Source organism: Spinacia oleracea, chromosome 6 (assembly GCF_020520425.1).
Source record: "Spinacia oleracea cultivar Varoflay chromosome 6, BTI_SOV_V1, whole genome shotgun sequence".
NCBI classification, from domain to species: domain Eukaryota; kingdom Viridiplantae; phylum Streptophyta; class Magnoliopsida; order Caryophyllales; family Amaranthaceae; genus Spinacia; species Spinacia oleracea.
In genome coordinates this window covers 97,982,967-98,007,236 of record NC_079492.1, presented here as the reverse complement: position 1 = coordinate 98,007,236, position 24,270 = coordinate 97,982,967, and the positions used below count along the sequence as shown (strand labels likewise).

The following is a 24,270-nucleotide window of genomic DNA, read 5'->3' as shown; positions in this document are numbered from 1 at the left end:
TTCATAAAAGGAAAAAAATATTTAAAAACGAAGCAAAATCACCAAAATTTGGAAATAAATCATATAATAAATAAAAGAAATACAAAAAAAAACCTTTGTAGTTCAATATGTAGTGATGTATTTATGTTGTCCTTGGAAAATTAAAATAGAAAAGACGAATAGAAGCAAAATTGCATTTGTGTAAACTTAAACTCTTGTCCTTTTGTTCCCACGAAAACCCAAAAATTATTAGAGCACAGGTTCATTCGTAATTGTTTATGTAAAGTATTTTATTTTAACTACTTGTTAGTAAATTAATAAGTACGGCCTTTTTTTAAAAAAACGAAACAATAATTTTTTTAAGTATATTTGTATTAGGGGCCCGATTCTAATGATATTTGTTCAAGTGCTAGGCTACCTATCGAAAAAAATCATATGATTTGACCACTCCACCTAACAAAAATTTTGTAAAAACAAAAAAACTACTACTCCTAGTCTTGTTATTTCTGTTAGATTTGAATTCCGGTTTTGTTGGATATCTTGATATCAAATTATGTAATTTGGAATGTCGGTCCATGTGTACAAATGAGTTGTCCCGCTATACGTGTACTGAATCTAAAATAACTATAAAGTGCGGAAGTGTGTTCAACTCATCTGCACACAAAAAAGCTTTTGGTATCAAATATGGCATATGAGGTTAACAAAAACCCAAAAGAAACAAATATTCCACAAGATGAAGAAATAATCAAAAATAATTCCCATTCATCGGTTAAATTCAAGTATGTTAAGCTTGGTTATCATTATGTTATCTCAAATTTGTTATACTTGATCTTCTTCTTCCTGTTCATCCCATTCGTTGTCGTTCCTATAACCAAACAAGACATAACCCAACTATGGAACAATAATTATAATCTCCTGAAGCCTAACCATTTATCAATTCTTACTCTATTCGTCTTCCTTGCTATGCTTGTTTCCTTACACATAAGCCGCGGTAAGAAAAGAGTATTCCTAGTCGATTTCGCTTGTTGTAAGCCAAACCCTTCCTTTAAAACATCTAAAACAACATGCGTTGATAGAATTGCACAATATGGGACATTCACTCAACAAAACATTGAATTTCAAAAGAAGTTATTTGAGAGGTCTGGGGTAGGCGACGAGTCTTACTTGCCGGACTCTCTAACAAATATTCCTCCGAATCCGACAATGGAAAAGGCGAGAAAGGAGGCGGAAGATCTGATGTTTGTTGCCATTGATGAATTACTTGCAAAAACAGAGGTTTTGCCTAAAGATATAGGGATACTTGTTGTCAATTGTAGTGTGTTTAATCCTTTGCCTTCGCTTTCTGCAACTGTCGTCAACCATTATAAGCTTAAAGAGGATATTGTCACTTATAATCTTGCTGGTATGGGCTGCAGTGCTGGCCTCATTTCCATTGATCTTGCCAAAGATCTATTACAGGTTTGCTCTTCTAAATTCTAATTCATTTATCACGTCATTTTCGTTTTATTCTTTTTCAATTATTTCACTTTTCTACCGTTATTATCGGATCATACTCTGCTTTCACGATCTTTACTGATTTATCTTCTTTTTCCCTTACTTTTAGTCTTTGTCCTCATATGAATGATTTGAAGTTGTCAAAAATGTATTTGTTATTTATCTATTAATTAATATCACTATTTAATTAACAAACTGGAGCAACTTGGGCAGAGCGCCTAAGTTTAACAAATATCGAAGTTTTAATTTTTTGGAGTGAAATACTCCCGATATTCGACCTGTTTTGACCGGACACGTTTAACAATACACAATTTTGACCACCAATTTCTTTAATTACATATTATAAAAACTTAAAAATATTAATATTTTGAAAGTATATATTAAGATGAATCCAACAATATATTATATACTAACATTTGTTTTCATATACTAGAAATAAAATAGGGTCAAAATTATTTATGTGAATAATGCAAAAAGTCAAAACAGATCGAGTATTAAGGGACGGAGGGAGTAAGATGTATGAAGGAATAATATAATTTGTCAGTTTTTCCTAAAAGGCATATAAAAAACTTGGAAAATTTGTCAAAAACTACCCTATAAATTTGGGTTTTTTTCGAGAAATTACTTTATAAAAAAATTGTTGTAATTAACTAACTTATAAAAATTGTATGTCTTAAGATATTACCTTTGGATGGATTATGATCGTAAAATCACAACTTCAGGGTTGACTTCGTGATTATGTGTATATCTCTTGTGGAATGTCACGAGAAGGGGGTAATTAATAAAATGACACATGAGATACACATCATATAATTGACCATGAAATTTTGATCAACGTTCATAATTCAGCCAAAAATAGTATATTACAACATCAATTTTTTTTTAATAAGGTATGTGGTAAGGTTATTAAAATATTTTTTTTATAGGGTAGTTTTTAGCAAAATCACAATTTTTTTAATAGTTTTTGACAAATATGTCAAAAAAAAAAATACAAAACAGGGAACATATGGAAAAAAAAGCTCTAAAATATTGTGAGACAAAGAGAATATTAGAGTTTCTATATATTATTAAAAATATGTTATATGAATCAGTTTTTATAAGAAAGGTTACAACGAATTTTACAATAGATAGTACTCCTCCATTTCATTTTGAAGTAACATATTGCTCAAATTCAACACATACCATTTTGTGTAGAAACCATTATAAACGTGATTTGCAATTGGGTTATCTCTCTAATTAATGCTTTATCTCACACTAATCATCTAGTGTACTTCATATACGTTTCTAAAAAATTGTAACACTTAGATTACCACGTTTGCCAAAATACAACTTTGATTGTAAATATCTTTAACTATCCATTTTTTTAAATCTTAAAATTTAATATTATGAAAAAATACAATAAAATCACTCCACCAACATTTTACTTACTCCATATAATATTCGATTTTGATAAAAAAAAAAAAGGTCAAATTTAGTACGAATAGTGCAAAAACTAAAAGTGTTGCAATTTTGTTTTGAATCGGAGGAAATATTAGTTAATCGCACTAGGCCCGTTCGGTATCACTGTCAGTCTTCAATTTTTGGTTTTGTGATTTTAAGGCCCTGTTCTGTTCACCTTATTTCCACTTATTTCAGGAAAAATAAGTTCAGATAAGTTCAGATAAGTTCAGTTAAGTTCAGATAAGTTCAGATAAGATAAATTCAGGAAAAATAAGGGGTGACCAAGTACAATTTATAACTAAAATAAGTTTTGATAAGTTCTAATAAGTTCAGATAAGTTCAGATAAGTTCAGTTAAGTTCAGATAAGTTCAGATAAGAAAAGTTCAGGAAAAATAAGTGAAAATCAGGTGAATAGAACGCAGCCTAAAAGCAAATGACTTAAGTTGAACAATTAAGTAGAAAACAATCACACATATAATAATCATGTTGACTTCGTATTTTCCATATTTTTTATTTTAGTTTTCTAAAACATTAAATTGAAATAAAAAAATGATACGGAATGGAGCCTAAGGCTAGTATATTTAAAGCATTATGTTCGTTTCTTTAATTAGGTGCATCCCAATTCATATGCTTTGGTTGTCAGCTTAGAGAGCTTAACACAAAATTGGTACTGTGGAAACGACCGTTCAATGCTCATCTCAAACTGCCTATTTCGGATTGGTGCCGCTGCAATTCTCCTGTCAAACAAACGTTGTGATTCTCATCGATCAAAGTACGAACTTGTACATGTTGTTCGCACCCACAAAGGCGCAAATGACAAGAGTTATAGATGTGTATACCAACGAGACGATGAAACAGGACGTCGTGGTATTTCCCTCTCCAAAGACCTAATGGTAGTGGCAGGGGAAGCTTTAAAAACTAATATCACAACCCTCGGGCCTTTAGTTCTTCCAATATCGGAACAACTTTTGTTTTTAGCTTCGTTGTTTGGAAAAAAGGTACTCCGTATGCACAAAATTAAACCATATGTACCAGATTTCAAGCTTGCTTTCGAGCATTTTTGTATTCATGCCGGAGGAAGAGCCGTGCTTGATGAATTAGAAAAAAGCCTTAAGCTCTCTCAGTTACACATGGAGCCTTCAAGGATGACTCTTTATAGATATGGAAATACGTCTAGTAGTTCAGTGTGGTACCAGCTCGCATACCTTGAGGCTAAGGGGAGGATCAAAAGAGGTGATAGGATTTGGCAGATTGGTTTCGGATCAGGTTTTAAGTGTAATAGCGCGGTTTGGCGTGCTTTACGTAATATTAATCCCAATGAGGAGATAAACCCTTGGATGAGCGAGATTCATAAATTTCCTGTCAATGTACTTCAAGTATCACCTATTATCATGACAAACACAAAATGATTTGGTTCTCCAGTGCTAGCTATGTACAATTCCACAATACATTTCTGATTTCTTCATTGTGGATTTGTGTTTTCTTGGCGAGGAATAATCCCTAAGTAGCAACAATTACGATGTACAATTATGTTTGTTTTTTTTTCTTCTGAGAACACCATTTTTGGTCTTTTTGTTATGTACACCATTTTGCCCGAAGTACCTTTTTGTTAGGTACAACTCTTCTCATGTATTCTGCTTTTGCAAATGCTCCGTACTCGTGTACACAGGAGTATATGCTTCCATACTTTATACGGAGTATTTTTTTAGTTTATTTAATTTGACTACTTTTACGTTTTCTAACCTAGAAATGAGACGAATCTAATAAGATTTCACAACACAACACATATATAATTTATTAGTCTTATATGCCGATGTATGAGTGTCGAGATCCTAACACGAGTATTTGAGGTAAAATGAACAGACATTAGACGAGAAAGATAATCGGTAATTTTCCCCTAATAGGGACGCATTCTCTTCATTTTTTTTATATATAAAAGTTTCAGGTTCTATAAATTCAGATAAGTTGAAATTGGTTCGTGCAAGGTCAATAAGTTACATTCAAATCATATAAGTTTATTCTCCCAATTTTACTTTATTACAATAAGGTATAATCATGTCCAATAATTTCAATCAGGTTTAATCCGCTCAGAGAATTTCTCTAAGATTTCATCAATTGTGTTCCTACTCATTTCATGATAGATTGTGTGGTTGGTGAAAACGCCAAACAGTCCCCTTGTGGGCGTTGTGGCCTTGCACTCGTACTACGCGAAAAGAAGATAAATAGAAAATGAAGCTACAAATCAAGAAAAACAATGCGCCACAAAAAAGAAAAAAAAAACAGAAATTTAAAATAGCCTTTATTACCAACCACTTAAAGCTCACCCCCAAATCCACCACACTTCACTCTTTGCGCGACACAGAAAGTGAGGTTGAGAGAAAATGGCGATGGCAATGGCGTTGCGCAAGCTCTCCAATTCCGCCAACAAGCCTATTCGTACCGCGTTCAATGGCGCTCCTCTCTACTTCATGGTCTCTTTCTCTCTCCCACTCTTTATTTTCATGTAATGAGTTTCTTCTATGATTCAATTTTAACTATTTGATTTTCGGTATTTGAATTCAGTCGACCGAAGCGGCGATCGACAAGGAGAAGCAAGTTTCTGTGTCGGTTAGTATGATAATTCAAGATGATTATTCTTTGTTTATTTGATTGGAATTTTTGGAGAATTTATATATGAACAATTGGTTGTTTGAACAGTGGCCGAAGCAATTGAATGCGCCACTTGAGGAAGTTGATCCTGAAATTGCTGACATTATCGAGCACGAAAAGACCAGACAATGGAAGGTTTACCATTCTGTCTCGTCACAGTACTAACTTTTGCTATACGATTCTGTCGAAACTTAGTTGTCATGCTACTAGTCCAAATTAGAGGTTTAACACGACTTATAAATCGGAACTATCTCGTAGATACATTAATGATACTATGATTGTGACTGCATTCAAGTCTTAAAGTTTGTACCCTTCGCCTTCTCTTTCTTCTCGCCTATTGTAGGAACATTTATTTGATGGGGCCTTTTGCGAATTTTCGATATAAAATTGGTTTATGATTTGAGTAAAACTAAAGAATTGGGAATGCATTTTTGTAATTTTAATGACGAATTAACGTTTATGAAATTTCTTATGATTTTTGTACAAGAGATTTTTATTTATTTTTTGATAATGACGAATTAACGTTTATGAAATTTCTTATGATTTTTGTAAAAGAGATTTATTTATTTATTTTTTGATAATGACGAATTAACGTTTATGAAATTTCTTATGATTTTTGTACAAGAGAAATCTACATTTTCCGATCAATATTTACATGCGGTTAAGTTTTGGAAAAATGAATAACTTAAAAGTGTGAGTACCTTCTAATAACGAAATATAATACTTCTTAAATTGTGAGTGCTGATAGATAGTTCTTCACAGTTTTCTTTCTTAACCTTCAGTCAACAACTAACCAAATGTATAGTAAAGTATGTTAAACAGAGACATTTCTCCTTTCATGTACTTGTTAGTTTTGTTTTCATTTATCTAATATTCTCGTTGCTCCGGAGGGTGTATTGATTCATCTGGTCGACATGTTTGGGTAATATAGGGTCTAGAACTTATTCCATCGGAGAATTTCACTTCACTCTCTGTGATGCAAGCTGTTGGATCTGTCATGACCAACAAGTATAGTGAAGGATATCCTGGAGCAAGATATTATGGAGGAAACGAGTATGTCAAATGCTTTTTGTAACTACATTGAATCCTTTCTGAATTCTTTTTTGTAAAGATTATACTTCTGATTCAGGTTCATTGATATGGCTGAAACCTTATGTCAACAGCGTGCATTAGAAGTTTTTCGATTGGACCCTAAACAATGGGGAGGTGAATTTTTGAATTTTAATGCTTTTTTTGTTTGTTTATTCTGTACTTCATCCGTATTTGTTTGTTTCTTTCTTTCTTTCTTTCGATCATCTGTACATAGAGTTCGCAGGCTTGGCACAGTAGTGCCCCTCCTCATTTAAGTACCTATTGCTACACCTGTCAAAAACCGACCCGACCTGAAAACCGACCCGAAACCAACCCGAAAATACTGGGTCTTGAACAAGATTTTGTGACCCGTAACCCGTTTTTATCCGAACCCGAACAACCCAAAAAGTAATGGATTAAATACCGACCGATTGAAAATCATTGTATTTATAGTAATAAATGAGATTATGAGGAATTTTAAGCATAGAAAACACGTTATTGTTACAATTGTTGTGTGTAGTACGATTTTAATTTGAATTATACCCATTTTATGGTTGAATTTGACTAAATATGTACTTGTGTAGGAAAATTTGTTAATTTGTGCCCATATTTTAATATTTGTTACCTAAATTAATGAAAATATAATACGCATTTTAAAATCTCTCAACCCATCGGGTCGATCCGAACCCGTCTTGGTCTTAAACAAGCATTTGTATACCCAAATCCGAAAATGACCGACCGGAATTAATCCAAACCCGAAAATAATTTTTTTGAACCCGACCGACCCGTTTGACAGGTCTACCTATGACTAGGAGAACAAAGTTCAATTTGCAATACCAACACTCGAGGATTGGCTCTTCTCCTTCTCTTCCGTAGAGCAATCCTTATTCTTGCAAAGAAAATCAAGACCTAAAATTCGTTTAGGGAGCATATATCTTCATTGTATAGATATAGTGTCCTCAACTCCTCATCATTATAAAGGATGTGCGTTGTAATTTTCTTATGTTTGTTCTCGCTTGTTGACTTGTTGCGCTTCTAAAGTCACGGAATGTTTTTTATTACTTTTGTGCAGTGAATGTCCAACCTCTTTCTGGATCACCTTCTAACTTCCAAGTCTATACTGCTCTTTTGAAGCCTCATGAAAGAATCATGGCTCTTGATCTCCCACATGGTGGACATCTTTCACATGGATACCAGGTATTTGCTTCATCAGTGCTGATATTTGAATATTGAATTGTCCTTGTTCTTGACTTTTTGGTGCAGAAATTATAGCATAAAGCTGTCTAAGTAAACTATTCTTCGTATCTATGGTTTTCATATGACTCATGCTTTTCATATTTCCGGCTCCTGATTTGTTCTATTGAATTGTGTCATACAGACATAAAGTAGTAGTTAGTAAACCAAGATATTAAATGTAAGGACCAACTATAAGGAAAGATGGCTGATGTGCAAGGTTTAAAACAATTTTGCATGGTTTAGGATAAGTTCTTTTCCCCTTGAATAATAATTTCGATAAAACCAAGTTTAGATAAGTTAATACTCCCTCCCTTCCACAATGTGATGTTCGAATTTTGACACTATTCACAATTGAAGAGAATTTTCTAAATTATTTCTACTACATAAGAGAAAACATATTCATGTAGGATATTGTTTGATTTATTTTAATGAGTACTTTAATAAAATCAATTTTATAATTTTTTTCCTAATATATAAGTAAAGATATAAATGATACAAAATGTGCATTGACAAATGTGAAAAGTAGAAATTAAAACATCATTATAGAACGGAGGGAATATAAGTTTCAAAAGTTCAACTAGTGTTTATGCATGTGTAACATTTTATAAAAATATTGTAATTTATGTTCCTGAAAATAGTATTTGGTACTCCGTATATGTTTATAAATATTATTTATGGTGCGTTCAGTTCACCTTTTTTTTTTTTTTTCTTTTTTTGTTTTTTTTTGTTTTTGTTTTTCTGAACTTATTTGAATTTATCAAAGCTTATTTTAGTTATAAATTGCACTTGGCCAACCCTTATTTTTTCTGGACTTATCTTATCTGAACTTGTTTTTCCTGAAATAAGTGGAAATAAGGTAAACAAAACATAGCCTAAGATTAACGGGGGTAGTATAGGCATTTCACAAGGGAGATCAAAATGTCAACCTCAGGTGTTCCTTTATTTAAAATAGTGGTAAGCTGATGGTTTCCTATATTCTATAAAGATGAATACTTATTCTAACAAGTTCAATGAAGGTCCAATAAGTTCAGGTAACTGAGATTTTGGGGAAAGAACACTCCTGATTTCCGTCTTATTAAAGCATAGTTATGATAAGAGGATCTTTAGCAATTAAAACAATTATAGAAGTAAAATGAGCTATGATTTACAATCAACTTGAAGCTTTGATTTCCCCCTAAAATGTAACTTTGAGTTAGCTAGCTATCTAAGGGTCTTTCTGGATATTTGAAGCCTCGTGTTGATAAAACTAGAACTGCTTAGATAATTTTGTCACCCATTTTGATCAGAGGTAAGTTCTGCCAGTTTTACATATTTTGAACAATAAAAATTGAGAATATTCTTGTGTACGAATGACGTATTGTGTGAACAATCTGTGGCATACGTCCTATCAGTAAGTTATCTCCTGATCCAATTTTTTTTGTGTGAGTAGCTAATAACTTCAATTATTATGTTGCAGACAGACACCAAGAAGATATCTGCTGTGTCTATATTTTTTGAGACAATGCCATACAGATTGGACGAAAGCACTGGTTATATTGATTATGATCAGGTAGTTCAATCTTTTCTCTGTTAGACTCCTCCGATGTTCCCAACACCTTAACCTTCTGAAGAATTGAAACTTTTTCTTCAGAGCTATTTTCAGTTAATACTTATTTTCTGGAAAATTGCTTGAAATTGAGCATCTTTGCCCTTTTTTTTTTCCCGAATACCACTTACTAAGCAGAAGAAAATAGTGTCCGTTGCTTGTCTAGTAAGTAGTGACACTTGTTTTAGAGCTGTAAACCTTAAAAGTTGTAATCGTTGCATATTTTACTTGTTGAACCTGATTCAAGCAGTTATTTTCTGTGGTGACAATGTTAATATTACCAAGCAATATCTTAAATCCTAAAGCTTGTAAATTCATCGACAATCTGGCTGTTGTTGTTTAGCCCATTTTGATTGGGAATTCCACTACAGATGGAGAAAAGTGCCACATTATTCAGACCCAAATTGATTGTTGCTGGAGCAAGTGCCTACGCACGACTTTATGATTATGAACGTATCCGCAAGGTAAAACCCTTTGTGGCAATTTAAATTTCTTTGTCAGACAAAGTAACCATCTTGAGGAGCAGGGGGTGTTGGGTTAACTCTAGTTCCATGTTTTTGTTTTCTCAGGTATGTGACAAGCAGAAAGCAATCATGTTGGCTGATATGGCACATATTAGTGGGTTGGTAGCAGCTGGTGTGGTACCATCACCGTTTGAGTATGCTGATGTAGTGACCACAACAACCCACAAATCCCTTCGTGGACCTCGTGGAGCAATGATTTTCTTCAGAAAGGGTTTGAAGGAGATTAACAAACAAGGGAAGGAGGTAATTAGCTAGATCCAAATGTTGCATTGAAAACTGAGTACTACATTTTGGCTCATGCCAAGTAGTTGATGCTTGCTTATTGCTTATGGTGTACTCTACTCTATCCAGATTTAGTTGTCACATTTTCCTAACCTCTTATGATTACGGATTTTGACATGACTTGACAAAATAACAGTTAGATCATATTCATCCTCTTTCCATCACTCAATATAAATAACTAAGTTGTGGCATAATCGGCAATCTAATTGAACAATTACTATTTTAGGAATTGTGACAAATTTTTTCCAGATATTATATGTGACCATTAATTCCAGAGAGAGGGAGGATATTTCTCGACCTTTTATCTTCTATGAAATACATTGCATTCTTGTTATTTTCTGCAGGTGCTGTATGACTACGAGGACAAAATCAATCAGGCTGTCTTTCCTGGTCTTCAGGGTGGTCCTCACAATCACACGATAACTGCTTTAGCAGTCGCTTTGAAACAGGTTTGAGCTCGTGAAAATTGTTTGGTACTAGTTATTTATTATGCCGTTACAGATTATATTGACAGAGAAAGAGTTTTCCATATACTTTGTATGTCCGTATTATGTTTAAACTTTATTCACTTTTTCTGTTCTTTTAAAATTTTGATTTGAACTCAATGCATATTAAACCCATTTGACAAATAAGTTTTATGTAAAGTAATTGTTAAACTAAATTTAATGTTGTACATATTTATTAATTTATGTCATGTATACCAAAAGCTTTAGTTGGCATATGTTTACAAGAGGAATACTTTTAGGAATCAAATTCTAACACACACAAACAGGGCAAGCAAGTGCGAGTAGCGCGAGCGTGTGTATATGATTTATTTAATTTTTGTATTTTTTTAAGGAGTATGTTTTTTAGGTAAGTAAATCTTACAATGTCAGTTTATGAAGATTAAGTAACCAAACCTTGGGTATATGTTTATACTAGTAGGGTATTAATTTCTTTTCTTGAAGTAGTGTTTAAGCTATACGTACCTCTCATTGATTCATACATGTCATGTTTGAGGAATTTGGAATGCATGGAATCTATATTTTTTATCAGAGATTTTCCCATCACTTTGTGTTTCTATTTTATATTTAAATTTATAAATTAGTTTTGTTGTCCACTTTTCAGCTTGGATCAGCTTATTCTTGCATTTCTGATTAGTTGTTTGTTTTCATTTCCCTCTTTTTAGCAGAGGCTTGATATAACACAGACAAAAAGGGGCAAGGTCTTTGGTAACCTTTCAAAACTTGGAATCCAAGCAGTCATAATATGTCTGAAGATGAACTAGGTTTAGTTGGGGTAGCTTTCAGTGTAGCTGCTAATGAGCAGAGGATAGCTCATTTTTAGTGCAGGACCGGATAAATGATTTTTGTGTCTGTGTCTACTAGTATCTATATGAATATATGCGAGTTTCAAACTACATGTCTGCTTTGAATCTTTGATTACATCATGCCTTCTGGATACCTTCCTTCTCACTTTGCAAATTGTTTTTTTCCTTTTCATTTTCTTCTCCACCCTTGGTTATCTAGTTGCGTATATGACATGGATGTGGTAATGTTTCCTGAAGTAAGACTCATGAGATCTTTGTGGCTATGCAGGCTATGACTCCCGAATACAGAGCATACCAAGAACAAGTTCTTAGCAATTCCTCAAAATTTGCAGAGGTAAATATATGTGGCCATGCTAGGAATTTTAGGTGATGACTAATGAATTCATTTTTTTTAATTTTTCATGCAAAGTGGAGCATCTAAGCTCCCGATGTCTTGGTTGAATAGTAAATTCTACCTTATACTGCAGGCTTTGACTGGGATGGGGTACGAACTTGTTTCCGGTGGAACAGATAATCATTTAGTTTTAGTGAACCTGAAGAACAAGGTGAAGATCATTTCTTTTTATTATAGCCTTCTCGTGATAATATCTTCCAATTTTTGGTTCTTGCAAATTACTAATGAATTTTCTCTGTTCTAGTTGACATATCATATCTAATTTAGAGAAGAATAAAGATGCTGGAAGTATCAACATTTTTCTTTGGTTTAGAAATGTAGTTGAAAATTGATACTGTATAGCATAAAGATATGACACTTCATAAAATAGCATAAACAACTGTTATCCATATATGAACGTAAGAAAAGGTGAACCTTCTTCCACACTGACATTGGATCTTGCTTTGTCAGGGTATTGATGGCTCCAGAGTAGAGAAGGTTATGGAAGCTGTACATATTGCAGCCAACAAAAACACTGTGCCTGGGGATGTGTCTGCTATGGTTCCTGGTGGCATCAGAATGGGTAAGAGGCCTTACCCATAGAATGCATTCTGTTGCATTCCTGACTTCCTGTATTTTGAATCAACTTGTTGTACTTCATGTTCCAGGAACACCGGCCTTAACATCTCGAGGTTTTGTTGAAGAAGATTTTGTTAAGGTGGCTGAGTATTTTGATGGTGCTGTTAAGCTGGCTCTAAAGATTAAGGCTGACACTAAAGGTTCCTCTTGTTCATCATCATTTCTCCATGCCAAATAGTTATTTTTAAGTGCATGCATACAATTTATGTCTTTGTTAGGAGGGGAAAAAAGAGAGAAGCCCTTTCAAGACTTAAACATCGAAATGTATTTTCCTTGTTTGACGATAGTGATTGACTATCAGGAACAAAGTTGAAGGACTTCATTGCCACCTTACAGTCAGGTGCTTTTGATTCAGAGATTGCAAATCTAAAGCACGAGGTTGAGGAGTATGCAAAACAATTTCCCACAATCGGATTCGAAAAGGAAACCATGAAGTACAAGAACTAAACTAGCCTTAATACAAGTTACAAGGTTGGTTGCTTTGATGATACTCCGTATGTAGAACAGTATATGTGATACTTCTATTTTTCCCTAGAGTGAATTACTCAGTGCTAGGGTTTTCAATTCTTCATTATAATTGAGGCCTACTTGTATGTTTGATGTCTTTGTCACGTTTCTTAGGCTTTAACCCCGGGAGGGTTTGATACATGCAGTTTTACCCTTTACTAGTCAAGACTAGTAAAAGGATATTCTTAGAAGACACTAAGTGGAAAATGTTTTCAACAAAGGAAGTTTTAAACAAATACTAGGTTTTACTTGAATGACTGGTTCTCTTCCAAAAGAGTCTTGAATATCTGGTTTTCCAACTTAGTTTAGATAGAAATTTATGTTTGTCAATTCTCAAAGAGTCTCCTGTTTCCTTGAAACATATTTTCAAATAGCTATTGGAAAGTTTGAGAGCCAATATCATTGTAAAGAATTTGACGGGGCTGATTCCTTTTTTTTGAATAAATTAAGCGAGTTACTTCAGCATTTGGGGCTTTGTGTTGAGAACTTTTCTTTGGTATATCTGTAAACGTGACCACTGTATTTGGGGCTATTATGATGTATCACTTGGTACAGGAGTAGGGTGGTCCTGGTTCAACAGTTGCATTCTTGATGTGATTGACAATGTCTGAACTCCGAACTCTATTGAGTCCTAATGCAGGGACTCAGACTAGGCATATAGAGTAGGGTAGTATTGAGAACGCTAAACTTACCTAGGAGGCTAAGAACATTTATCTGTATAGACTTGTGAGATATTCCATTTACACTAATCAGTTTCGACCTTTAGGGATGTAAACCTCGCCTTTCTGATATGAGCTCACTTCACTCACAGACAATGTTGAACTATCAGAATTATGCTGTTCTGAACATCGTCTGCTATATCTGCTGTTTGAGAAGCTTGATTAAATAGGAATTTCTTATTGACTTTTCATACATAGCGCATTGGAACAAGTTTGGAATGTATGTAGCAGCACAGTGATGGAGGATATATGCTTGTTTTCTGTCCTGAAAACTAATCGGTTTATCTTCGTGGGACAGGTAATTTGAACTCCAAAGAAGCTGATGGAACCAGAGTGGCATAACCAAAACTGAGGATAAGGATATACCTGTATAATCTTATAGCCGAGTGCAAAGTCAATGTAACACATGTTTACTGAACTCCATTAGCTGTACATGTAATTCTTCTCTACTTTGCTGTAAAAATACATATGTAAGGATCATTGGTTGCATCAATAAATTGAGTCTTGAGAGTTGATACCAAGCTATTCTGCTTCTACCAGAAACAGTGTAATATACCCTCAATGCCTTCTTCTGAACTTACCAACAATTATGAAAGCTGGTTGGTGTCTAGAATCAAGCGCTAGAGGGTAGAGACTACAAAGTCATAGGGGAGGAACACGTTTACTTTCAAGAACCTGCACCCTGCCAGGCCTGCCATACTTGTAATTCAAAAAACTTCAACTTCTTGGGTAGCCAAGTATAGTTTTTGGCATCACACGATAACATTGATAAGTACATCATTTTACATTGAAAAGTTGGAAGGTTCGAAGAAACAGTAGTGAAGGGGATAATAAAATTATGGTAGGGAGGAGAAACAAATGGAAACAAGTTGACAATCACCATATCATACAATTAACTAATCTAGTTGACATCCCCTTTATAGCTTATACCGTGAACTATTAAAGCTAATTGGTGAGGAGTCTGAGGACAGTGACTTCACAAAAGCTTTTGAAATTGCCTATGGCATGACTGTTGTCTCCATGACTCCTACGTAGAGATGACCAACGTGGCGGGTTGGGTGGGTCATAGGCGGGTTTGTGGGTCGTGGGTCGAAGATAATTGACACACGACTATGACCCCTGCTGCCTTGATCAAGAGAGTACAGTTTGATGTGTGCACTAGAGTGCAGCAGCTGATAGGCAGGAAGTGGACCGAGGTTGATAGGTCTTGGTTTGATCAATTGCTACCCGCCTCAGGTAACTTAGGGTGGGTTGAGTCGTGAGCTGTGTCGTAAAACATGGACACGGTATGTGATGGGTCATGGGTTAGGTCGTGGGTCGTGGGTCGTGGTGGGTTGTGTGGGTCAGGTGGGTCCGATGGGTTTGTTGGGTTACGACTGGTTTTGGGGACTGGTGTAACTCTGATGTGTTAGGTGGTTAGGTGAGTTTAGACGAGTTTAGGAGCTGATTTGGGTCAAGTGGATTTGGACGATTGCTTAAACGTTAAAAAATTACAAATATTATACGAAGTATAAGCTTAAATTAATTAATTTTTATGTTATTGACATACTCACATAAATGTGGTTCAAATGTATGTTTAAACAATAAAATTAGAATTTATTAGAATTTTAAACATACGAAATAGTTTAACTAAATTATGATGGTGGGTCCGGTGGATCACAGGGTTAGATGGGTTATTAGGTTTCTTGTGATGGGTGCTTTGGGTGTGCGGTGGTGGGTTGTATAGGGTCCGATGGGGTGGATCGAAATGAGTTGTGTTGAAAAAACTCGACCCAAACAGATTAAAAAATCCAAATTGGGCAGTTTGTGTCATTAGTCATAAATAAATCCGATCCACGTGATCCACCATGAATTGTGTCAGGATGAGTTGGATCAGATCCGACCCACTGGCCATCTCTAGTTCTCTACTCCCAAGTAAGAATTTCTCAAAAACTATGTTCTTATCTTCAAATAAAACAAGGAGTACACGATTGAGAGTATTGAGACAAAAATGGGCCAATATTCAGTAAATAAGTATCGGCATAAGTCATGTGAGTTTTCTTTGAACAATTACAAAAGGTACAAGAAGAAACAGAACTACAAAAAATTATAAATAAATAAATTAAGAAATAAAAATATAATCCGGCTCTCTGGCAAATGAAACTCGTGCAAAGCTCTGTTGAACAACATTCTTGGCCAGATTATGCGCGTTTTATACTTGATCTCGACCTACCTTGTGCATAACACAATGGTTAAAGAACTTTACTACATTTTCCGATCATCGCTATTATCCATTCCTGTTGAGCATCTTGAGTCTAATGATTCTGTAAATTAGTAACCAATACCGATGAATCCGTCAGTATTAGGACATAATTAATTAATAGAACTGTCCTTAGCCCATTGCATTCCCTGTAAACACGCTAAAGCCTCTGCTTGAGCCGCTGAATGAGTCATTCCCCAGCTGCATCATGTTGTTGTATGTAAAGGATCACCAGACATGACGTCCAAAGACCATCCCATTCTTGCTCGATTATTCTCCTTTTTTCAAGCCGCATCAACCTGCAAATGAGAACTTATCCGGACATCCGCATGTCTTCCTATTTCCACTTTCCAAAACCTGGGTGGTGGACCAACGTTGTTGAAAAAGATGCTCATGCTGTCGAACTTTGGTAAATATTTTAAACTGTTCCATTGCTCCTTCCACGTGGGTAAAAACCAAACCCACATCCGCGAGCTGTCCCCGAAAAAATCTGTTATTTCTCGTAACCCATAGGGCCCACAAAGTACTGATGAAGTAAGCCATTCTATTTCCATTTTTATCATCCGAGCTATTAAAGAGCCGGATATAATTAAGAATCCAATCTTGAATGGAAAGATTCTCATCATAATTTGAGAGAATACACAAAGATCCACTCATCCAAACCTGTTGAGCTAGTGAACATAGTCGAAATAAATGTTGTTAGTCTTCATCATTAGTACCACACTGCAAGAAGACAGTGTCAGTGTGAATACCCCTTGCACGAAGGTTGACACAGACAGCAAAACTTCCCATCAGGATTTTCCACAAGAAAAATTTCCACTTTGGTGGAATCTGAAGTGACTATAAGGTGGAGAAAACAATTTCTTTGATGCTTGCACAGTGTGGTGAGACATATCAATTTTCGCTAAAGTAGATAGAAAGACAGTGTGGTGAGACATCTGAAGTAACTGTAAAATGCCCTGACTTTTGATTTTGCCAAACAATATGATCTTCCTCGTCAGAATCTAGCAATTCTATTGATAAAATATCTTGGGAATCATTCCACTTAAAATTCCTTCGAACTTTCTCAGCATCCCAGCGTCGTGGTGCTTAATGCATAAAGTTACTAACTTTCCAATGTCTAGCGTCATTCAGGTGCACATCAGAAGAGAAAACTGGAATGCATCCTTGTGGGCTATCCAAAGGAAAAAAATGGGTATTACTTCTACAATACATCTGAGAACAAAGTGTTTGTTGCTCGAAATGGTATCTTTTTGGAAAGAGATCACATTTCCAAAATGACAAGTGGGAGAAAAGTAGACCTCGAAGAAATTCGAGTCGAACAACAAACTCTAGAGAATGCTCAAGATGACATTCAGGATGAAACTCAGAGATCTTTAGAAGTATCTGGTGAGAATCAAGGACCATCTAGAAATGTAACCCCACGTAGATCGCAGAGATATAGATCTCAATCGGAAAGGTACATAGGTATTTTGACAAACGAGAGCTGTGAAGTTCTATTACTTGAAAGTGATGAACCTGCGACTTACAAACAAGCTATGACGAGCCCTAGCTCCAAGCAATGGCAAGAAGCCATGCAATATGAATTAGACTCCATGTCTGAAAACCAAGTTTGGGATTTGGTCGATTTGCCAGATGGCTACCAAGCCATAGGAAGCAAATGGGTTTTCAAACTGAAAAAGGACAAGGATGGGAAACTAGAAGTTTTCAAAGCTAGATTTGTTGCAAAAGGTTACAGGCAAGTCCACGGTGTGGATTACGATGAAACCTTTTCACCAGTTGCAATTCTAAAGTCTATTCGGATAATGTTAGCAATCGCTGCATATTACGATTACGAAATATGGCAAATGGATGTCAAAACTGCTTTCTTAAACGGCATTTTAACAGAAACTGTGTTTATGACACAACCTGAGGGTTTTGAGGATCCAAAGAATGCTAAAAAGGTATGCAAGCTTAAGAAATCAATCTACGGATTGAAGCAAGCATCAAAGAGCTGGAATATACGTTTTGATGAAGCAGTCGGTGACTTTGGTTTCATCAAGAACGCAGACGAATCTTGTGTATACAAGAAGGTCAGTGGGAGCAAAATTGCTTTTCTAGTATTATATGTCGACGACATATTACTTATCGGAAATGACATTCCTATGTTTAACGCAATCAAGATTTGGCTTGGGAAATGTTTTTTGATGACGGATCTAGGAGAAGCACAATACATACTGGGCATCAAGATTTACAGAGATAGATCTAAAAAGATGATTGGACTTAGTCAAAGCACTTATATCAATAAGGTACTTGAAAGGTTCAATATGGCAGACTCCAAGCGAGGCTACCTACCCATGTCTCATGGAATGACTCTAAGCAAGACCCAGTGCCCAAAAACACTAGATGAGCGTAGACGAATGAGTGGGATTCCATATGCATCATTGATTGGTTCAATAATGTATGCTATGATATGTACACGCCCGGATGTTGTGTACGCACTCAGTGCTACGAGCAGATTCCAGTCAGACCCAGGAGAGGCACATTGGTCTGCTGCCAAGAATATTCTGAAGTACCTGAAAAGGCACAAAGATGATTTCCTGGTCTATGGTGGAGATGATGAATCAATTTTTAAAGTCTATACGAACGCAAGTTTCCAAACCGACAAGGATGATTTCATATCAAAGTCTGGGTTTGTCTTCTGCCTCAACGGAGGTGCAGTAAGCTGGAAAAGTGCTAAGCAAAGCACCATTGCGGATTCTACAACTGAAGCGGAGTACATTGCTGCACATGAAGCAGCAAAGGAAGCTATTTGGCTAAGGAAGTTCATAGGTCAACTTGGTGTAGTCCTCTCCATTAAAGGAACAATAGCTCTATATTGTGATAATAACAGAGCTATTGCACAGGCAAAGGAGCTTAGACACCACCAAAGAGTCAAGCATGTACTTCGTAGATCTCACCTTCTACGAGAGTTCGTTGAAAGAAAAGAAGTCGAGATAAGAAAGATTGGAACTGATGACAACATCTCGGATCCAATAACTAAACCTCTGCCGCAGGCGAAGCACAACTCGCACACCGCAGCTATGGGAATCAAGCATATTGGAGAATGGCTTTGATGTCCTTATTTAATGTTTTAAAGTTTTAGAGTTTAATACTTTGTAAAACATTATTGGTTAACCATTCACATTAATGAATAGAATTCATTTTTCCATTTAATTTGTGGTTTATTAAATGATGAGTCCTTTTAATTTGACGATATATTCAAGATAGACTGTCAGGACCAGTCCTGTGACTAAGAAATGTCTATCAAGTGAACTTGAATGTCAAAAGTTGAAAATGGTCCCTGGTCGAATTTTTCTATAAAGATGGACGCATAAAAACGCTAGACGACTAGAATGCAAGATGACTAGTAGTTCTGTTTCTTGAACTATGTGGACATGGCAATGTCACAATCATTTGCATAGATACTTACTTTGGGAAGACTAGTATCAGACAGACCTATGAAAATTTACTGTAAGAGATGAAAATATGTCATAAGTAAATTTCATTAAAATTATTAGACACTAATCCTTAATACCTGAGTGATTTGAGATTACTTGTTTGAGAACTGGTTGCTTTGACGTTGTCAACCGTCGCACCGTAAAATGAGGCTATAAAGGCAACGCTCGGGTAATCACCTATCAGACGAAGTCTAATCTCAAGATCACAAGATTGGGATTGTCCTCCCATAAATTGGGATGAGATGCTGAAAGTTGTACAAGGCCACTCGGAGAGCTAGAAACTGTAAAATGCATGGCCGTGCTCAGATGAATCATAGGCTATGATTATCTGTTTATTTGATCAGTTGAACTCTGAAACCGAGAAACACCTCTGGACATAATAAGGATGACAACTCTTACCTTATGTTCAAGAGCAAGCATCGAGCGACAAAGGAATTAGGAAATGCACACTTGTCCCTAAGGACAAGTGGGAGACTGAAGGAAATAATTCCCTTGGTCCAAGTATGCATTTAATGTTAAGTCTAATAAATGCGGTTCAGTGTTAATTATACAAGTTAATAATTCAGTGAGATCAAGTGAACTGTATGCCTAGCTAGAGGCCGCTTTAGTTCAAGTGGAATTAATAATATTAATCCACAGCTTACTCTTGACTGAACCCGTAGGGTCACACAAATAGTACGTGAACGGATCAAGTATTTAAGTGAACTAAATACTCCATTTATGGATATTCGGAATCGACGGATCTCGGTTCCAGTGGGAGCTGAAATCGTCAAAGGCAAATCATGAATACTCCGGAAACGATGATATTGCCGGAAACGGAAATATGGATCGTATCGGAAATATAAATATTATACAAGCCGTAGATGTTGCCTGAAACGGAAACATGGTACCACTAGTACAAAAAGTGGATATTGCTTCGAGCCTAAATGGGGTTATTGATTCGTATCGAGTGCGAAGCAAATAGACTCGAAGCAATTGAAGGCATCCAATTTCTTCGAGAAAGTGCGAAGCAATTAAAACTACTAATGCATCGCGCCTACCAATATGTCGATGCATTTGATCATAAAAACTAATAAAACCTATTAGCAATTGCTTCGCGCCTGTCAATTATTCAAAGCATTAAAGTTTCAGTTGCTTCATGCTTATGGATTGTTCAAATCAATTGATTGAAGTAATTGCTTTGGTCTCAATCATAAGCCCGTAGCAATATATGCAATTTTTTAATTTTTTAAAAATATTCCAAAAGGAAGGAATAACACCTTCGTAACCAATGACGATTTAATTTACCACACGTTACCGTCATCTATCTCCAAAGAGCTTACCATTTTGTCCTAATAATAAGCAATCACAATCAAAAAATATTCAACTACCACAAAATTCAAAGTAATTAACCATTCAAAATATATAAAATCATCCTAAAATGACATATGTCACACGTTGTCCAAAACATCAAAATATTTCAAAACAAATACAACTACAATGGTAGATAAGAGTTACAGTTATAAGTAACTGTCTTAATATCTAATAATAGTATCTTTTTCTAACAAAATACTAGATTTCAGGAGAATACAAAGTCCAAAACGTATTGAGCCCAACAAGTTAAAAATTCACGAATTTGTCCATTAGTATAAGGTTAGTTGTCTTAAAATGCTGGAAAGAAAAAAAAAGAATGTTAACATATCTAATATCTAAAAGAGACCACTAACTTAAATATATTTGAAAACGTTCATACCTTGAATACATTTTCACTTCCACCATATGAGTGGACTATGTCATACATGAACCTTGATGTAAAATACCCACACTCGGTACCCCCATCCTGTTGAGCACACTAGAGAAAACCAATTGAATATTTTATAAGCTAATAAGTTATTACCTAAATTAAATTTCCAAAAAGAAATGATAAAAATTGTTGATATTTACCACGGCAGCACCCCATTATAATTTTGAACCTTTATTTTTCCCACTATATGCCTTGTAAGTTTTGAAGGCACTATGTGATCATCATTCACAAATATTATGAGATAATTGAACAAATTAATCAATTTAGAGATAAATGTTTAAAAAACGAAAATATGAACTTACCAATCCAGTACCACTCTTATTGCTAGGCTACGTTTCTTCTTAATTGAGTCAAATACGTGAACCGTATTTATGGTGGGATAAAATCACAAGAAGCACCCAATGATTGCTACATGTTTAAGAAACCAATGAACAAAATTAGCTATTGTGTGATAAAGTGGGGGCACTGAAAGACCATGGCATGCATGTAAACTAAATTCACTCCAAAGAAAAAGTGATTAATCACATAGTAAGCTTCAAAATCTGTCTCTCTCTCTCTCTCTCTCTCTCTCTCTCTCTCTCTCTCTCTCTCTCTCTCTCTCTCTCTCTCTACTTGTTGTTTTTCTGAATTGGGTTGTGTGAGGGGGTCGAAAAAGCACGAGGCTAATGTGTGACCTCGTCCCTCGTGGGCGTAACGTTGTCAGATCAAGTGTAATTGGATTTCCTGTGAGTTTACACCCAATCGACTAGTAATATAGGAATAGCCATTCAGTTTTTAACGACAATGAGAAAAACTGACAAAACCCGGTTATCGTGACATAAAGGGAGTGCAATTATGTTCGACCACGACGGCCATAGGTTCCCTTGTGATCCCTGGTGTGGGGATCGCTCAACGTACACCCGCAGGGCAGAGATTGAGAGTTCGAGGGACTGTAACTACCGAGAGGAGTGCTCATCGATAACTCCAGAGGCAGGTTATCCTTACTAGCTCAGCATAAATAATTGAAGGGACATTGCATGCGTTAACTATTAAACTATCCTGAATTGATTTTAGCAATATGCAACACATAATACTAAATCGAACGTGATTATCTTATTTAGATTGATTTAAGGTACTTAGCATGGTAATTCAATTGTCCAAGGTATTATTTTATTAGGCGTGATAGATCAATCAAATTAATAGTTTAGACAGTTTTATAAAAGGGTGACGAAAGCGATTAAATCATATGAAGGGACACATTACAACGCACCCTTGAGAGGTGCGTTGTGGTTCTCAGAAAACTAACCACTTTGGCTTTGCTATTTCTCCTTTTATTTAACGAATCTCGGGTTTCCAAGCAATGTTCCGGTCTTCAGGCTTTATTCTTCAGCTACAAGGGACAGGATATGTTCTGTTCGACTTTTGGGTCGACTGCGACAGAATGCGGGATCAATTTCGCAGCGTGAGGCTTAGGCTTAAGGTTGGAGTCAATACTCAGATTATCGAATTGTGTGTGTTCCCTTCAAGTCGGTTTTGAGGCTGTATTTATAGGGAAGAGTTTGTGGAAAGATAGATTTTTAGAGCACGAATCCCAGAAGAATTCGGAGACGAAACGGCCCCAGGCAATTTCAGCGCCCAGGGCTGGGCGCCGAAGATTTCGGCACCCAGAACCAGGCGTTGAAAGTGGGATCTGGGTCGAGTTCTTTTTCAGATTTGGACTCTTAGAATCCGGAGCGTTTGAGACTTATCCGAGTCTTTTAGTGCGTATTAACTTATGACGGAATGCGTCTGGGCCCGTTACGAACTCTAGGTTCGTTAGGATCTTAATTAATACGTAACTCTTATTTTCGAATTATACCAGGAATAGAATTCCTTTGTAAATTCTATCTCTTTTAGGATTTATGTTGGAGTGCAACACCTATTTCTGACAGGTTTCTATCTTTTATGACTTTGCCATTTTTAACAACTACCCGTTACGGCAGTTACTATTTTTAGCAGGTTTCTATAAATAGAAGGTTTGGCTGAAATGAAAAGGGTGATCGAGATTCGTTATTTTATAGGAGATGCGTTGTCAAGTGGAGATTTATGTTCTCATCATCGAACCTTCCCTTTCGGGAATGGGGACAAAAGTAGGTGGCTACAGTTAGCCCCTACTTTGACTGAGTCTTGGAGTAAGACGATGGTCAAAGTATTAGACGGTGTGCGTCATACAAGCCATGGTGTACGTGACCTGTTTTGCGAGGGTCTCACGAGCCCCCGAGTGATAACATTTGACTTAAGGGTCGTCACTTGAAGCGTTAACATATCCCTCACGTGTCATTGGAATTTGTTAAGTATAGAAACTCCCTCACTTTGTCATTGGAAGTATCTACAGATGTTTTCGAAATCAAAGCTATAAAGTTTAACTGGGCCTGGCCAAGCCCAATCACGAGGTAAAACGTTTTTAAAGATTCTCATTTTCAGGGTTAGCTAAACGAGAAAACCCCCTTGTTTTTATAGGACGTAAAACGAAGGAAAATCCAGCACATCTCTCTTTTTTGGAAAAAACGAAAAACCAATCCTTTAATTTTTGAAAAAAGGGAAAACCAGAAAAAATTATTGCTGCAGCGACTAAGGACCTGCGCGGTTAGTGGCGCAAACCCCGCCGACTGAAGATGACGAGCCTGTCCGCTGAGGGTGGACACCCCGTCCGATAGAAGTGGATGAATCTGTTTTGATGTCTTGAAAATAAGGACCTACGCGGTTTGTGACGTAGACCTCGCCGGCTGAAGATGGCGAGCCTGTTTGTGTTTTGAAGATCTCATTTTTTGAAAACTGAGGACCTGCGTGGTTGGTGACGCAGACCCCGCCCGCTGAAGGTGGGCGAGCCTGTTTGTGTTTTGAAGATCTCATTTTTTGAAAACTGAGGACCTGCGTGGTTGGTGACGCAGACCCCGCCCGCTGAAGGTGGGCGAGCCCTGTCCGCTAAGGGTGGACGCCCCG

At 36.1% G+C, this 24,270-nt stretch overlaps 2 protein-coding genes across 2 annotated transcripts; both read left to right on the top strand.

Annotated features, from left to right (window-relative positions):
- Positions 1–614: 614 nt before the first annotated feature.
- On the top strand, positions 615–4,656 carry LOC110796501 (3-ketoacyl-CoA synthase 11). Its single transcript, XM_022001565.2, has 2 exons — positions 615–1,437; positions 3,526–4,656. Exons 1-2 carry the CDS (start codon positions 664–666, stop codon positions 4,321–4,323), a joined length of 1,572 nt encoding a protein of 523 aa, XP_021857257.1. The 5' UTR covers positions 615–663; the 3' UTR covers positions 4,324–4,656.
- A 424-nt stretch (positions 4,657–5,080) lies between these two features.
- Positions 5,081–14,329, top strand: LOC110796500 (serine hydroxymethyltransferase, mitochondrial). Its single transcript, XM_022001563.2, has 16 exons — positions 5,081–5,385; positions 5,477–5,521; positions 5,612–5,698; positions 6,495–6,616; positions 6,693–6,769; positions 7,707–7,831; positions 9,327–9,419; positions 9,827–9,919; positions 10,025–10,222; positions 10,606–10,710; positions 11,839–11,904; positions 12,038–12,115; positions 12,415–12,526; positions 12,612–12,722; positions 12,884–13,053; positions 14,107–14,329. The coding sequence occupies exons 1-15, from the start codon at positions 5,296–5,298 to the stop codon at positions 13,027–13,029; spliced, it is 1,548 nt and encodes a 515-aa protein (XP_021857255.1). The 5' UTR covers positions 5,081–5,295; the 3' UTR covers positions 13,030–13,053; positions 14,107–14,329.
- The last annotated feature ends 9,941 nt before the right edge of the window (positions 14,330–24,270 follow it).

Excerpts from the sequence above, each read along its gene's own strand:
- LOC110796501 (XM_022001565.2), top strand. The coding sequence starts at position 664 with ATGGCATATGAGGTTAACAAAAACCCAAAAGAAACAAATATTCCACAA. Across the intron at positions 1,438-3,525 it reads TTGCCAAAGATCTATTACAG|GTGCATCCCAATTCATATGC; the intron begins GTTTGCTCTTCT and ends TTCTTTAATTAG.
- LOC110796500 (XM_022001563.2), top strand. The coding sequence starts at position 5,296 with ATGGCGATGGCAATGGCGTTGCGCAAGCTCTCCAATTCCGCCAACAAG. Across the intron at positions 9,920-10,024 it reads ATTATGAACGTATCCGCAAG|GTATGTGACAAGCAGAAAGC; the intron begins GTAAAACCCTTT and ends TTGTTTTCTCAG. Across the intron at positions 12,723-12,883 it reads GATTAAGGCTGACACTAAAG|GAACAAAGTTGAAGGACTTC; the intron begins GTTCCTCTTGTT and ends ATTGACTATCAG.